The 17,500-nt window shown below is 41.8% G+C and overlaps 1 protein-coding gene and 1 pseudogene across 1 annotated transcript in view; both read right to left on the bottom strand.

Moving 5' to 3' along the window:
• LOC124027201 (N-acylneuraminate cytidylyltransferase-like) overlaps positions 1 to 6,974 on the bottom strand; it is a gene marked incomplete at its 3' end in the record, with an annotated part of 11,477 nt that extends 4,503 nt beyond the window's left edge. Inside the window, exons 1-3 of the mRNA XM_046339669.1 lie at positions 6,481 to 6,974; positions 2,851 to 2,993; positions 1,822 to 1,974 (exon numbers count right to left, since the gene is read on the bottom strand). Of these exons, the coding sequence (XP_046195625.1) occupies positions 1,822 to 1,974; positions 2,851 to 2,993; positions 6,481 to 6,701 (517 nt within the window). The remainder of the gene's footprint in view (positions 1 to 1,821; positions 1,975 to 2,850; positions 2,994 to 6,480) is intronic.
• A 5,094-nt stretch (positions 6,975 to 12,068) lies between these two features.
• The window catches only part of LOC124027200, an 18,643-nt pseudogene continuing 13,211 nt past the window's right edge, over positions 12,069 to 17,500 (bottom strand).

The raw sequence follows: 17,500 nt of genomic DNA, 5'->3' as shown, positions 1-17,500 counted from the left end.
AGAGAAATAAAACGTCTCTCTAAGGTCAGGGCGTGACAACATGTTAGTCATTTAGCAGACGCACTTATAAACACAATCCATTATCATTGAGCATTAGCATCTTACATCAAGATATGATTGGTAGGTGTTTTCAAACAAACAATATCTAGGGCACTAGAGTTTTTCCTGGCTCTGGTCACATGGTCAGGACAAAATCCTGACCCTACTTATAAAGTGAGGGACAGTTTTTCCTCAGGCACAGTGTAGTGGAAAATGTTGTATGCTGTACACATTGTGTTCTTTCTCAAGGTTGGCATGTTCTGTAAACTGTCTGACAATGAGAATTGTTGTTTTGTGTTATTAAGTTGCGATGTGCTTATGGTTTGTTCACAGGGTTTGAGTCAAGCAGAAGAGGACCTTGATACAAGATAATAACCTCCCTCACTCTCCCACCCTGATACTCATTCCTTGTATCTGTGTCTGCTTAGTCGTGCTGAGGAGACTTGTCTGTGCAGCGGTATAAAGGACAAGTGAAGGGACTGACCCTTCAGATCTCCTGACAGACCCTCTCCAGTTAACTGATAATAAGTGTGAGGTCCTAAACATAACACATGGTTGTCCTGTACCTCCTTTCTTCACCTCCTGTGAAGTCCTAAACATAACACATGGTTGTCCTGTACCTCCTTTCTTCACCTCCTGTGAGGTCCTAAACATAACACATGGCTGTCCTGTAGTATCTCCTTTCTTCACCTCCTGTGAGGTCCTAAACATAACACATGGCTGTCCTGTACCTCCTTTCTTCACCTCCTGTGAGGTCCTAAACATAACACATGGCTGTCCTGTACCTCCTTTCTTCACCTCCTGTGAGGTCCTAAACATAACACATGGCTGTCCCGTACCTCCTTTCTTCACCTCCTGTGAGGTCCTAAACATAACACATGGCTGTCCCGTACCTCCTCTGTGAGGTCCTAAACATAACACATGGCTGTCCCGTACCTCCTTTCTTCACCTCCTGTGAGGTCCTAAACACAACACATGGCTGTCCTGTACCTCCTTTCTTCACCTCCTGTGAGGTCTAAACATAACACATGGCTGTCCTGTACCTCCTTTCTTCACCTCCTGTGAGGTCCTAAACATAACACATGGCTGTCCCGTACCTCCTCCTTTCTTCACCTCCTGTGAGGTCCTAAACATAACACATGGCTGTCCTGTACCTCCTCTTCACCTCCTGTGAGGTCCTAAACATAACACATGGCTGTCCCGTCCTCCTTTCTTCACCTCCTGTGAGGTCCTAAACATAACACATGGCTGTCCCGTGACACACCTCCTGTGAGGTCCTAAACATAACACATGGCTGTCCTGTACCTCCTTTCTTCACCTCCTGTGAGGTCCTAAACATAACACATGGCTGTCCTAACCTCCTGTGAGGTCCTAAACATAACACATGGCTGTCCTGAGGTCCTAAACATAACACATGGCTGTCCTGTACCTCCTTTCTTCACCTCCTGTGAGGTCCTAAACATAACACATGGCTGTCCCGTACCTCCTTTCTTCACCTCCTGTGAGGTCACATGGCTGTCCCGTACCTCCTTTCTTCACCTCCTGTGAGGTCCTAAACACAACACATGGCTGTCCTGTACCTCCTTTCTTCACCTCCTGTGAGGTCCTAAACACAACACATGGCTGTCCTGTACCTCCTTTCTTCACCTCCTGTGAGGTCCTAAACATAACACATGGCTGTCCTGTATCCCTGTGAGGTCCTAAACATAACACATGGCTGTCCTGTACCTCCTTTCTTCACCTCCTGTGAGGTCCTAAACATAACACATGCCTGTCCTGTACCTCCTTTCTTCACCTCCTGGCGGAAGTGGTGTCGTCGGACCACGGAGAAGACGGACGTGAAGCCCTGCTTGGTGATCATCTCCAGGGCCTCCTTCAGGTGGAAGGGGTGCAGGCAGGGAGACGTGGCCTGGATGTGACAGATCACCTCCACCTCTGGAGGAGGACAACACAACAGATATTATTTATCCATTATTTAATCAGGTAGCCACATATGATATATGAATACATCTACATGGTTACTGTTGACATCTGTATCTTTGGAGTAGGTACCACTTCCTTTGGATAGCACCCTATTCATGGGTTGTCTATAGCCGCTCTCACACTATCAACAATCTACCACCTGAAACTCTTAATACCAGACGTGCCTCTACATCTGCATTGCTTAGTCTTTTGGGTTTTAGGCTGGGTTTCTGGATAAGCACTTTGTGACTTCTGCTGACGTAAAAAAGGGCTTTATAAAGAAATTTGATTGATTGATATGCAACACTTTCCTAGGGTTGGGATTAGGGTTAGGTTATTAGAAAATGAATTAAAAGAAAACAGCATGTGAGCATTATCATGTGAGCAACTGTGCAGGGGGGCACAATAACTGTCACTGATTGGCTGGAGAGGGGTGAGTCAGACCACACACCTGGTTTCCCAGACTGGTGTTCTCAGGTTCTGATTAAAAAGCAGGAAGGAAAAACAGCAGCAGGCTCTGCGGCCCTGAAGGTCGTATGTTTCAAGTGTCTCAGAGTTGGAGTGCTGATTTAGCTCATAGATCACAACAAATAAAACTACATGGACAGGGGGGGACCTGATCCCAGATCAGTATTCCTATTCTGAGATACTTGATACATGCCGTCCCAGAGCCTTAGCCAAGCTAGCTTGATTCCTCACGCCTCCCTCCTTGTCTCCGTCTCAAAGCACATTGGAGCAGAAGATCTGAGGTTCCTCCACTCAGATCTCCTCCTCTAATGCATTTTGAGAAGGAGGCAAGGAGAGAGGACATGAGGAATCAAGGAAATACACTTGACATTCACCCCCTACCTGGGTTTAATCTGGCGAATTCCTGGATGGTGTCAAGAGAGCTGGAGGAGTCTTTGGACACCTCTGGGCTCCTGCGGTGAACCTGAGCTCCCCATGCCTTGGCTACCTTCTCAATGTCATCATGGTCAGTTGATACCCACACACTGGGAGAAAGAACGGAACAAGTTGATCCCTCAGGCTTTGTAACAAGTAGGCTACATCAGTGCAATCCAGTCTTGTGTGACCGAGCCCAAACCAGGGGTTCATTCAGAGACTGTACACTAACTTTCAGACAAACAAAATAAGAATCTGACATGGGTATACATATTTATACAACAAACAGTTACTAATGTATAGTTATGACCAGGAGTTAAAGTAGATGTCATTTCTTCCCAGTATGGAACCTCCTATGTGTGAACATGCGTGTACTAAAACAATGCATGGGCCTAACAGGACCGGTTCTGGACGTTCTGCTGCCCTAGGCAAGACAAAAACAATGGTCACTATCCCCTAACCTAGAATAGTGTAATGCAGGGGTTGGCAATAGGTTTGGCCTTAGGCCAGTTTTTTTCTGAGCTAATAGTTGTAGAACAGAACATTATAGAGGTCCCATTCATGATTAAACTACAAATTAAACACATTTTAACACATCTGGTTACTAGGCTATATAATGTCAAAAACATATCCCAATATTTTCAATCTGATTACACTGCTAAAATCACTAATGTCTTTAAATTATTTTGTTATTTTCCTTTGTGCGTTGATTGCAATCAAGACAAAATGTCACTTTGAAAAAGTTTCAAAAGAAAGGTGGAAATGCAAATAGAAGTCCTTCTGTAGCTCAGTTGGTAGAGCATGGCGCTTGTAACGCCAGGGTAGTGGGTTCGATCCCGGGACCACCCATACGTAGAATGTATGCACACATGACTGTAAGTCGCTTTGGATAAAAGCGTCTGCTAAATGGCATATATTTTATTTTATATTTTAGAAGTGTCAGGGAAGAATGGACAGAGGAATAATGCTCTTACCATATTTCTCCAATATCAAACCACAGTGTCTTATTTGCAACGAAACGGTTACTGTTTGCAAATCATTAAATATGAGACATTATGAATCTAAGCATGGCAGTTTCAAAAGTTACCTTTCCACCCAGACAGAGACCCCACGAAGTAGAAAAATGTCATCTTTAACTGCTGGCTACTCATCCGTTGCTTAACTCAACAACATAATTGCTTCCCTAAAAGCTGCCTGGGTTTAAACATCCACTCTTTTCAGAAAGTGAAAAGCTCAATTAATAGGGATAGATTAGCCAAGTATCATTGTTTTGGGGCAGAATAATGTGAGGTGTTAGGTTTTGTTGGATGTGCGTCTTGGTCAGTTTAGTTCAGGAAATGCCGTCCTGGTCAAAACACCGCTCTAGGTGTGCTGGTGTTGTCTCCCCCTGAAAATCTCCCCCTGACAGAAATCCCTGACAGAAGAATCTCCCCCTGACAGAAATCTCCCCCTGACAGAATCTCCCCCTGACAGAATCTCCCCCTGACAGAATCTCCCCCCTGACAGAATCTCCCCCTGACAGAATCTCCCCCTGACAGAATCTCCCCCTGACAGAATCTCCCCCTGACAGAATCTCCCCCCTGACAGAATCTCCCCCCTGACAGAATCTCCCCCCTGACAGAATCTCCCCCCCCCCCCCTGACAGAATCTCCCCCTGACAGAATCTCCCCCCCTGACAGAATCTTCCCCCTGCTCTCCCCCCTGTTCTTCGCTGCTGACAGAATTTACTTGCTAGTTGAGATTTCTGCTCTTCACTCCGTTGTCAGTTTAGCCTACATTTCACTGATTTTAGTAGCAGAAATCATTTTTGTCTGCAGTTTATTTTGTATTAGTCTATAAATAAATCTCTTTGCCAAAATTCATCATCTCTCCCATGTCTTATTCTTCTAGTATGTTTGAAAGTGTAACGATAATAATTCAGCCATAGTTGTTCTGAAATGTTTATTGCTTGCCAACATTTGACTCCCTCCATGTTTAATATAACACACACATTCATTATTAATTTCGGTTGCCTATCCTGATGTGATGTGCATTCTATAGAAAGTATTTGACTCTGATGTGTACCACAGAAAGTATTAGACTCTGATGTGTACCACAGAAAGTATTAGACTCTGATGTGTACCACAGAAAGTATTAGACTCTGATGTGAAAGTACTCATGTGTACCAGAAAGTATTTGACTCTGATGTGTACCACAGAAAGTATTTGACTCTGATGTGTACCACAGAAAGTATTTGACTCTGATGTGTACCACAGAAAGTATTTGACTCTGATGTGTACCACAGAAAGTATTTGACTCTGATGTGTACCACAGAAAGTATTTGACTCTGATGTGTATTTGACTCTGATGTGTCTGGTGTGTACCACAGAAAGTATTTGACTCTGATGTGTACCACAGAAAGTATTTGACTCTGATGTGTACCACAGAAAGTATTTGACTCTGATGTGTACCACAGAAAGTATTTGACTCTGATGAAAGTATTAGACTCTGGTGTGTACCACAGAAAGTATTTGACTCTGATGTGTACCACAGAAAGTATTTGACTCTGATGTGTACCACAGAAAGTATTTGACTCTGATGTGTACCACAGAAAGTATTTGACTCTGATGTGTACCACAGAAAGTATTTGACTCTGATGTGTACCACAGAAAGTATTTGACTCTGATGTGTACCACAGAAAGTATTTGACTCTGGTGTGTACCACAGAAAGTATTTGACTCTGATGTGTACCACAGAAAGTATTTGACTCTGGTGTGTACCACAGAAAGTATTTGACTCTGATGTGTACCACAGAAAGTATTTGACTCTGGTGTGTACCACAGAAAGTATTTGACTCTGGTGTGTACCACAGAAAGTATTTGACTCTGGTGTGTACCACAGAAAGTATTTGACTCTGGTGTGTACCACAGAAAGTATTTGACTCTGGTGTGTACCACAGAAAGTATTTGACTCTGGTGTGTACCACAGAAAGTATTTGACTCTGATGTGTACCACAGAAAGTATTTGACTCTGTGTACCACAGAAAGTATTTGACTCCATCCACAAAAGTAAGGACATTAGAAGGGTGGGGGATCCTGACAGGGGGAGATTTTCGGCACAACACCAGCCATGGGTCCTAATCATATAGTTCTACTTAGAATCCCTATTAATTCAATAACATCTCTGTGGGCCTAGTCATAAAGATTTGTCATTTGACTTTTAAAATCTATGACCTTTTTTTGTGGCATAAACACAACCAGTCATGATGTTTTCATCTGATTGTCAAACAATCATATTCAAATGTCTCCTTTACAAGGCTACCTGCGCACGTTCATCCACCCGCAACACATTTCCAACCTCCAAACAGCGGTGAATGGAAAGAGAGACATCTGTTACACAAAACACCAACAAGTGTATTGACATTTGGCAAAGTCTTACTGCACTTTCTCCTCTGGTTATGACAGATGCATCATAAACAGCATCGACTATCACTAATAAACAATAATTACATGCATTTGGTGCAGCTAACTAACATTACTATTAACAAAGGCGGCAGAGCAAGTCCATATACCGTAGTTAGATTGAAAGACATTTGACTGTTAGATTGAACTGAATTACCTGTCAAACTGTTTGGAGTCCACTGCAGCTCTCAGAACCCATCCGATGAGGGGGACACCGGCGAGCATTTTGATATTCTTCAGGGGGATCCCCTTACTGCCTCCCCTCGCCAGGATCAGGGCTGCGATGTGTCTCTTCTCACCGCTGTCTTTAATAACCTTTGCTTTTCTGTCTCTCACATCTCCGATGCCCGATAGCGTACGTTTGTTTGCAGCGGCCATTGAAAGGATCAGTAAGCCGGGTGGGCAGACAATAGTCTTGTAGCGGTGGCGATGGATAGCAGTCGTCTGAAGTATCTGGCACCTTGCTTTCTAACTCACTGGAACTAGCTAGCTACGGACTTAGTTTACATGACCTACTACGGCTTAAACTGTGAAGGAAATCCTACAAATGTTACATGTACACAGTAAAAAAGAGGCGTAGACATGCTAGCTTTACTCGGAGGTCATTTCAACAAGGATTCATTTTGATGCCATAGTAACAATTTCAGTTGAACTATTTACTGAATTTACTCTGGTAACGGGTTAACTGGCAAAGTCAAGAAAACGATGATCGCGCTTCAATGAGGGGATTCGATTATCTGATCCGGGTTTCCCGGGTCGGAGGAGTTATAGCGGGTAAAACGTCATTCATTTTGGAACCGGGCTACCTCCCGGGCGTGAGCCAGGTTCAAATGCCGTATTCATGTGCCAGTCGGAATTAGGAACCTCTGAAATGTCCGACTTGCAGGTGTATAACTACAAACAGGTAGCAAGTCGGAAATGTCAGAGTTTCCTTGTTCCGATTAGTATGTGAATGCGGCAAAATCCGCTCAAAATCAATGACAGGCTAGATGAAGCACGTGGGGGAATGAGTAGGATTCTGTGTTTTCACATGCAAAAGTCATTGCATTTTTATAAAAAATACATTTAAAAAAATGCTTTATCTGCCTTCCCAATGAAAATTGGAACATATATTTTATGGAAAAGAGATGTATGTTTCTGGAAGATGCATCATGCTACCTTGTTGACATGCCTTTGATGTGCATTTGAATCCCAAACCATGCCCTCCCCCGACCAAATCTCTCAATGGGCACTCCACTGTCACGTGTTGCTGACTAAACTCCCAGAGAGTGACTACGGGATCAATAGAGTACCATTAGTATGAGTAATAATACCTATAAAACCTATAAAGCGGTCAAACAAGGAAACGGTCCCAATTGTTTTTCCCCCATTCATCTTTCCCATAGGGGATTTAAGAAACACTTCAAATAAGGGCTGTGTTTCATGTAGGCTTACCCTGGCATGACATTTTGATAACTGTGTAAATCTCTCTAGGACAAGGTGACTTTGATCAATATATTCACCTGTATTTACCTCCCAAAAATGAAATGGTAATACTATCTGGTAATGTGGCTAATCATAAAGAACTACAAATACCATGATGATCTGGACGAGACTGCCAAATCGATTAACTAATGTTAGCTAAATGTAGTGATGAATAAATTGGCTAAATATCTTTAAATTGACAATTCTGTTAACCATGGACATCACCAGGACATGGCTTTCTGGGCTTTAGCCCAGAATGATTTTGGGTCAGTCCCAAATATTTTGCTCTGCTGCTGCTAAGGTGTAAAATAAACTGTACCACTTAGTTCATAGAGCTTTGATTAGGTGAAGTTTCCAAAGTCATCCAACCATTAGAATCAGTGGTGCTGGTGCGCATATTTTTCAAAATGGTGCTATGTCTCCAAGATCACTTAATGATTCATTAGTATTTTACATAACAAACCGAATATAATAGCAGGATAATGTCAGGCTACTGTTATTAAAAAACACCATGTCATGTCTTATGACAATGTAGGATGATTGTGCTGAAATGATTTTTTTTTCTGATGCTGTGGTTGTGTTTAAGTCCATCTGCTCTAAAATTCCATTAGTTAGGCAGGTTAGCCACCCTTACATCATTCAGAAATGCTAAATGCATATACCCATTAAACTGATTGGGATCAAATGGTTGGCTGCATGCAGCATAGCCGTTTCACCTGTAAAATAAGAATTATGATTCGCGATTGACACTGATGATGGCCTAATTTAGTGTTTTAGGATTGAAAATACATAAATGTTCCTTTCGCCACTTACAGTATGTGTAGGCATAGGCAATCATGCAATTTGGATGATGCGTTGTATGTATATTCTAATTAACCAATAGGCTTAATTTCGGTACAAACTTTCATTCAGAAATAATAGGGCGCCTTACAAAACACCATTACACCTCTGGTTATAATAAATGTCAAGACGTGTGTTCGGTCAACTGATCGTTCCAGCGCCGTTTTGATTGGGACAGTCATTTCGCTGCTTTGAGACAAGCATGGGAACTCATCTTGATAAATCAATCAATGTCAGATTTGAGTGTTCACTGAATCTCCGTTTGGATATGTGGTTATAATTAGGCTTGGAAATGTTAGCTAAGTTGATGTGAGTGCTCATGATCATTAGTCTCGCAATTTAAAGCAATGCAGATCTTCTCTACACACATTAGGCCCATTGCTTCCCTGATGTTTTCCTCAACTTTCCTGATGCATTTCAGTCACTTAGGCTCCTGATGCGAATAGACATTTGTACACTTTTCCCAAAGGCTATTCGAGTCATTTGACGTATGTTTTTATTGTTTTAAAAGCTCACATCGTTTCAATAACAATATAGCTATTGGCTTCATTGACTTACTGAATTTATTATCGTAATTGTAGGCTACTTGTTGATAGATTGTCTTAAATATTATTTTAACAGTAGGCCTAACACACAATAATCTCATATGGGGTTAGTGACCACAATCAATTGAATGATTAATAAGAAGGGTTGATTCATTTATTTGGCCTTGGAAGAAAACATAGCGCTGCAGGAAGGGATGCTGGAAGTGCTGCAGATAAATTGAAATACATTTGCCAAATTAAATAATTACTCCTCTATAAATAAATTAAATCATTGCAAATACTACACCATCATAATTTAGCCACAGAGGATCAAAAGCTTATTGCTTTAGATTGTGTTTTGTTTGTCACATTATGAGCGCATAGGCCGAGTCTTCAGTCAGGAATCCTGCAATTGGGCATCTCGCTCAGAAAATATAAAACAGCTGATTGTTGAGTTGTGGCTGTCAATGAACAGCATGCAGCAGCTAGAACGCATTTCGCAATATTTCAAACTACAATCGCGGGAAAAATGTGTTTGAATAGGTGAGTGCCACTGGAACGTTGGTGGACTATAATTTCCTACTCATATTATAGGTGTCAAATCTGTCTATCCACTCTTTTCACTGGCTTATGCTATTGGATGCATTTAAGACATGAGTCGTTCGTTTTGTTGATCTCAGTCTGTAAATGTCAGAGTAGCTTGTCATTTCGATTATTTGTGTGGTATAAAGAAATATTATTGTAATGTCTCCAGTCATGTAGAATGGCAGGAAAGGATTTTAGAAAAGGCTAGTTCTTTTCTCGGATCCACAAACCCCTCAGCCCCGAATATTATGAAACTCTGGTGACGGTCCTGCTGATGAGACATTTTTCAGAATGTAGGCCAATACCACCTCGTTCCATCTTCTCCCACTGCCCACTAGTGGTCTTCCTCTCACTACCATATTTGGTAATGAGTTTAAACGCCAAGCTTCATATTGATACATCCAGTGAGCTTCATTGAGCTAGCAGAGGTAATTACACTGTACGATGCTTTACTTGCTGAGCCATTCAGAATGATTTCATAGCTTCCATCACATCATCCATTAAAATAGGTTGATACGCCACATTGTTTTGCATGGTAAACGGATGAAACCACAGGCAAACTGTGACTCGCAGTTGTTAGTTATTGTCAGGTACATTGATGATCAGGGCTTTATTCAGGAATGTTTCTTGGCCTACTTTGATGAGTCAAGTGGGTGAGATGCGCAGCCCGTGTTTCACATTGTGAAGTCCGAGATGTCCGAGTTTAACTTCATGGAGAAACTTGTTTCCCAAACCTATGATGGAGCTGTTGTAATGGAATGTATCTGCTATTTGTATTTACAGCCAAGTCCCCTCCTTTTCCCTGATTAAGAGGGGATGACCACTCCACTACCAGTGTCAACTCTTCTGATGAACTGAAGCCATGTTTCATATGCCTTCTCATCCACTTGGATGTTTCTTCTCCAAGCACTGAGGAGCCCTGTCAATTCTCTCACTAATCTATGTAACCAAATCAATAGTTCTTGGACAAATGCCAACTCGCCACACGTTTGCTGTCTGTCCTGATCTCTGCAACATAGATAGATGGAAATCGCCACACAATGCTATAAATGAAGATCTCTTATACTGTATGATCACGTGTGTTGTTTTACTGGTATTTGGTTGGATCTTGCTACAACTGAGTGAAAGCCTGAACAGGAAAGCATGTGAAACTTCTTGATGGTTGTACAAGTAATGTTGTCATCCAGTTCTTTCCCCCAACTGAGGTTTGATGAGGCGCTACACTGCCATCTGGTGGCAAGATATAACTCCATACCACAATCTTGAAGGTGTAAGGCTAAAGTCATTTCTAGAATAGTTCAGATTAAAGCAGGGGAATAAGAAAGTGTTTCTTACGTTTATGATCATGTATAATTTGACAAACAAATTGCAGGCGAAATACAAAAGTAAACACCTCAAACAACAAGAATCTCAGTGCAACTCCATGTTAATGTCCTAATACTTTCCCCCCAAAATTAAGGCAGAACATTAAAAAGTGGAGAGAAAAACAATCAATCTCAAGTAAATGAAAGGCCTCCTGTATACTACTTCATTTAAAATAAAGACATTAATTTTTGTCAACACAACCTGTAGCGAAATAAAACCCAAACTACCTTGATCTGACAACCTGTAAAAACTAGCAATGGGCACAGTTATTGAAACGGACATTAGTATTCGTATACACAGGCCTATTTCAACAATGACAAGGCTTCATCTTAACGGAATAAAATTATCTATGGGACATTTCTACACTCATGACATTTGGAATTCTTCATTTAATAAAACGTCACAAATGTGAATATAGTTTAAAAAATACATACGGTATTAGCCTACACAGGTTTCACTTAGCTTGCTGTTGTTGACACTACAGTCAGAGGCTCCATGTGTAGCAACGTGAAGTGGGAGATCTCTAAGCAATGAAAGGAAAGTTTAATTAAAATGACAGAATTAAGTAAAGTAAATGAGGAGTAGCCTACAATGAGCAACCTTCAGTATAGGCTGTTTACTCTGAACAGGGTTGTTGTAGATCAGGACAGTAAAGACATGCACTGCCATATTGGATGATAGATAACCTATGGCATTTACAAGTGTCTAACTAGCGCGAGTCAGTGGCTACTTGTTCTCTCCCTCCTTTGTCGCACACCCCTGCTACTTGTTCTCTCCCTCCTTTGTCGCACACCCCTGGTCCCTGTCCCCACAGCATCTCCCGAGTCCTGCAGGCTGCGCAGCAAACAAGTGTCCATGATTAAAACTATCTGGATATCCGATAAAATGTCATGATATTATTTATAATGCCTATCCCATAATTTAAAACACATTCTAGAGTTTAGAATGGATCTCTGTGATTTAGAACACATTCTAGAGTTTAGAATGGATCTCTGTGACTTTAGAACACATTCTAGAGTTTAGAATGTATTTCTGTGACTTTAGAACACATTCTAGATTTTAGAATGCATTTCTGTGACTTTAGAACACATTCTAGAGTTTAGAATGTATTTCTGTGACTTTAGAACACATTCTAGAGTTTAGAATGTATTTCTGTGGATGCGGTCCTGTTCCATCTGAGACTTGGCCTTCTTCTTGAGCAGCAGGATGTGTTCAGAAAACTCCCTCACAGCCCCCAGGCCTGCAGCACTGTGGCAGGAGTATTTAGCAGCGTTGATCGCCACCACTGGGGCGTCCCGGGGTACTGCACTCAGCCCAGCAAGGTTCAGACAGTCAACATCTGGTGCATCATTACCTGTAGGAGGGAGAGATGGAGGGATGAAATGTTTCTATTAAAGTGTCCATAAGGTGGTTCTTGAAGTATTCTTAGGATGATTAATTAGTATGTTGCAAAAACATAACAAAAACATGCTAAAATATGACCTGATTTAAGATAATCATATTTATTTTGATATAGTTTCTGATTTTGGGCTTAGGGATATCATAGAATTTGAATTACAGAAATCAACTAAATTTGATTAAATTAAAATTGAATCCCAAATTCTCCAGGATTTGACTGCTGGCACCTCCCTTCTCACCTTGGCTGTAAATATTCAGTGACTGGCAGTGGCATGCAAATGAAGTTTTCTGCAGTGGTAGTCTAGCATATGTAACAGTATAACTTTAGACCGTCCCCTCACCCATACCTGGGTTGTAGTCTAGCATACACGCAGAGGGGAAATACAAATGATCACTTAACCAAAACTGGACTCTGAATAAAATATACAAAATAGTTTCCCCGTCTCCCCTTACTAATAGATACTCTATTTAATCAGACAGTTTCCTCCTGTCTCCCCTTACTAATATATACTCTATTTAATCAGACAGTTTCCCCCCGTCTCCCCTTACTAATATATACACTATTTAATCAGACAGTTTCTCCCTGTCTCCCCTTACTAATAGATACTCTATTTAATCAGACAGTTTCCCCCTGTCTCCCTTACTAATAGATACTCTATTTAATCAGACAGTTTCCCCCTGTCTCTCCTTACTAATAGATACTCTATTTAATCAGACAGTTTCCTCCTGTCTCCCCTTACTAATAGATACTCTATTTAATCAGACAGTTTCTCCCTGTCTCCCCTTACTAATAGATACTCTATTTAATCAAGTTTCCCCCTGTCTCCCAGTTTCTCCTGTCTCCCCTTACTAATAGATACTCTATTTAATCAGACAGTTTCTCCCTGTCTCCCCTTACTAATAGATACTCTATTTAATCAGACAGTTATTTATGAGTGAAGAACTTACAATCACTTCCTGGCAAGAGAGAACAGAGGGATGAGAGGAGAGAGATGAAGGGTTGAGAAGATAGAGAGAGATAAGGAGGAGTGAAACACAGAATGAGGAGATACTGTTCCATAACAGGATATAGTGTGGTCACCATGACAGACACAATCAGCTTCAACTGGTTCAAACTTCACTGTTGACATTTACTGTCTGATAGTTTCATTGATACGTGGTTATCAAACACCCTGCTACGGTCACATTACTGAGAGATATCTAGCCTGTTCTACCTTTCCATCTCAGAAGGGCTCCAAATAAAGATCTTTAGACGTTTGATTGACATGAACGCACAAGTATTACTCAAATTAGAAGGTTAAGAACCTTGAGATTCCACTAAATTTCAAACTGTGCTATATAACTAACTACTAGTAGTAGTCGTAGTAGTAGTAGTAGTAGTATCAGTAAATTGTTAATTGAAAATAACAGTGAGTTTACCCATATAGGCAACCTCCTTCCAGTCCAGATCCTTGTCATCCATCATGGCTTTGACCTCACCCTGGATGTCCTTGCCCAGCTGCCTGACCTCGCAGCCTGTCCTCTGGGATAGATTGTCAGCCAGGGCCTTGGTCACAGGGTCCTCACCGGACGAGATCAAGATCACCTGGAAGAAAGACAATAATAGTATAAAACATGGTTGGGCCAATAATAATAATAAAACACGGTTGGGCCAATAATAATAATAATAATAACAATAATAATAATAACAATAATAATAATAATAACAATAATAATAATAATAATAATAACAATAATAATAATAATAATAACAATAATAATAATAATAATAATAAAACACGGTTGGGCCAATAATGTGTAGAAGGATGTCATTTGAGAAGTGTTCTCTTAGAGGGTATGATGAAACTCAAACTAATAAAGTCACATGACGGAGTAAATAGTATCCTGTGTGTGTGTTTAATGGGCGGAGGTTTCAGTGATAAACTGAGGAGCAGCGGTGTGTTACATCCTGTTCTGTTAAGAGCTTAGCAAAGCAAACTGGTTCTACCTAACTTCCTGTATCTTTAATACGGCCACAAAGCCAAACGAGGGACACTGGGTAGCCTAGCGGGTTACAGCGTTGGGCCAGTAACCCAACCAGAGATTACTAGGTGAAAAATCTGTCAATGTGCCCTTTACCAAGGCACTTAACCCTACTTGCTCATGTAAGTTGCTCTGGTTGATTGTCAGCTAAATGACTCAAATGTAAAATGATAGGATTGTTTTTTGTTTATTTTATAGCAGCTTAATGCTGCTTCAAGTTGAACATGTTACGAGAGGTTAACTGTCACTGCCCAGAAAGAATGGTGTCAGCTATGACAAGACACCTTCAATTAGATTTGTTTTCTTTTGGTTATTAAAACAGAAGAAGGTGGAGTGGATTTACAGGCATTCAGAAAGCATTCAGACCCTTCCCTTCTCCCACATTTTGTTATGTTACAGCCTTTTTCTAAAATTGATTAAATAAATAAAAAAATCCTCAATCTACACACAATACCCCATAATGACAGAGGCGAAAAGGTTTTTTGAAATATTTGCAAGTTTATTACAAATAAATGTAACTTATTTATGTAAGTATTCTGATTTTTTACAATGAGACTCAAAATTGAGCTCTTTGAGATGTTTCTACAACTTGAGGTGACCAGGAACCCAATGGCCATGCTGACAGAGATCCAGAGTTCCACTGTGGAGATGGGAGAACCTTCCAGAAGGACAACCATCTCTGCAGCACTCCACCAATCAGGCCTTTAGAGTGGCCAGACGAAAGCAACTCTTCAGTAAAAGACACATTACAGCCCACTTGGGAGTTTGCCAAAAAAGCACCTAAAGGACTCTCAGACCATGACAAACAAGACTCTCTGGTCTGATAAAACCAAGATTGAACTCTTTGGCCTGAATGCCAACCGTCACATTTGAAGGAAACCTGGCACCATCCCTACGGTGAAGCATGGTGGTAGCAGCAGTATCATGCCATGGGGGATGTTTCTCAGCGACAGGAAGACTAGTCTGGATCGAGAGAAAAGTACAGAGATCCTTGATGAAAACCTGCTCCGGAGTGCTCAGGAACTCAGACTGGGGCAAAGGTTCACCTTCCAACAGGACAACAGCCCTAAGCACACAGCCAAGACAGTGCAGGAGTGGCTTCGGGACAAGTCTCTGAATGTCCTTGAGTGGCCCAGCCAGAGCCCAGACCTGAACCCGATCTAACATCTCTGGAGAGACCTGAAAATATCTGTGCAGCAATGCTGCCCATCCAGCAACGCCCCCCACCCAACCTGACAGAGCTTGAGAGGATCTGCAGAGAAGAACGGGAGAAACTCTCCAAATACAGGCGTGCCAAGCTTGTAGCATCAAACCCAAGAAGACTTGAGACTGTAATCACAGCCAAAGGTGCTTCAACAAAGCACGGAGTACAAGGTCTGAATACTGATGTACATGTAATATCTGTTTTTCATTTTTTTAAATTTGCTAAAAATTCTAAAAACCTGTTTTTGCTTTGTCATTATGGGGTATTGTGTGTAGATTGAGCGATTTAATCAATTTTAGAATAAGTCTGTAACATAACAAAATGTGGAAAAATACTTTCTGAATGCACTGTGCATGACTAGGCTGGGGCGGCAGCGTAGCCTAGTGGTTAGAGCGTTGGACTAGTAACCAGAAGGTTGCAAGTTCAAACCCCCGAGCTGACAAGGTACAAATCTGTCGTTCTGCCCCCGAACAGGCAGTTAACCCACTGTTCCTAGGCCGTCATTGAAAATAAGAATTTGTTCTTAACTGACTTGCCTAGTAAAATAAAGGTAAAATAAAAATAAAATAGGCTGCTCAACCAGACTCATACATGACTAGGCTGCTCAACCAGACTCATACATGACTAGGCTGCTCAACCAGACTCATACATGACTAGGCTGCTCAACCAGACTCATACATGACTAGGCTGCTCAACCAGTGAGCGAGGGACTAGGCTGATCAACCAGAATCATACATGACTAGGCTGCTCAACCAGTGAGCGAGGGACTAGGCTGCTCAACCAGAATCATACATGACTAGGCTGCTCAACCAGAATCATACATGACTAGGCTGCTCAACCAGACTCATACATGACTAGGCTGCTCAACCAGACTCATACATGACTAGGCTGCTCAACCAGACTCATACATGACTAGGCTGCTCAACCAGTGAGCGAGGGACTAGGCTGATCAACCAGAATCATACATGACTAGGCTGCTCAACCAGTGAGCGAGGGACTAGGCTGATCAACCAGAATCATACATGACTAGGCTGCTCAACCAGTGAGCGAGGGACTAGGCTGATCAACCAGAATCATACATGACTAGGCTGATCAACCAGAATCATACATGACTAGGCTGCTCAACCAGAATCATACATGACTAGGCTGCTCAACCAGACTCATACATGACTAGGCTGCTCAACCAGACTCATACATGACTAGGCTGTGTTCTATATGTACAGTATCTGTACCTCCACTCCCTCTCTGCAGAGTGTGTGTTCTATATGCTCAACAGAATCATCTGACTACCTCCCACTCCCTCTGCTCTGCAGAGTGTGTGTTCTATATGTCAACCAGTATCTGCTCACCTCCTACTGCCCCAGACTCTCTCTGCAGTGTGTGTGTGTTCTATATGTACAGTATCTGTACCTCCACCCCTCTCTCTGCAGTGTGTGTGTTCTATATGTACAGTATCTGTACCTCCACTCCCTGCTCTCTGCAGTGTGTGTGTTCTATATGTACAGTCATACATGACTCTGTACCTCCACTCCATGACTCTGCTGCAGAGTGTGTGTGTTCTATATGTACAGTATCTGACTACCTCCACTCCCTCTCTCTGCAGTGTGTGTGCTCTATATGCTACAGTATCTGTACTGCTCCACTCCCTCTCTCTGACAGTGTGTGTGTGTTCTATATGTACAGTATCTGTACCTCCACTCCTCTCTCTCTGCAGAGTGTGTGTTCTATATGTACAGTATCTGTACCTCCACTCCCTCTCTCTGAGGTGTGTGTTC

Source organism: Oncorhynchus gorbuscha, unplaced genomic scaffold, assembly GCF_021184085.1.
Source record: "Oncorhynchus gorbuscha isolate QuinsamMale2020 ecotype Even-year unplaced genomic scaffold, OgorEven_v1.0 Un_scaffold_2989, whole genome shotgun sequence".
NCBI lineage: Eukaryota > Metazoa > Chordata > Actinopteri > Salmoniformes > Salmonidae > Oncorhynchus > Oncorhynchus gorbuscha.
The sequence above is the reverse complement of the archived record's forward strand: the minus strand, read 5'-3'. Positions and strand labels throughout refer to the sequence as shown.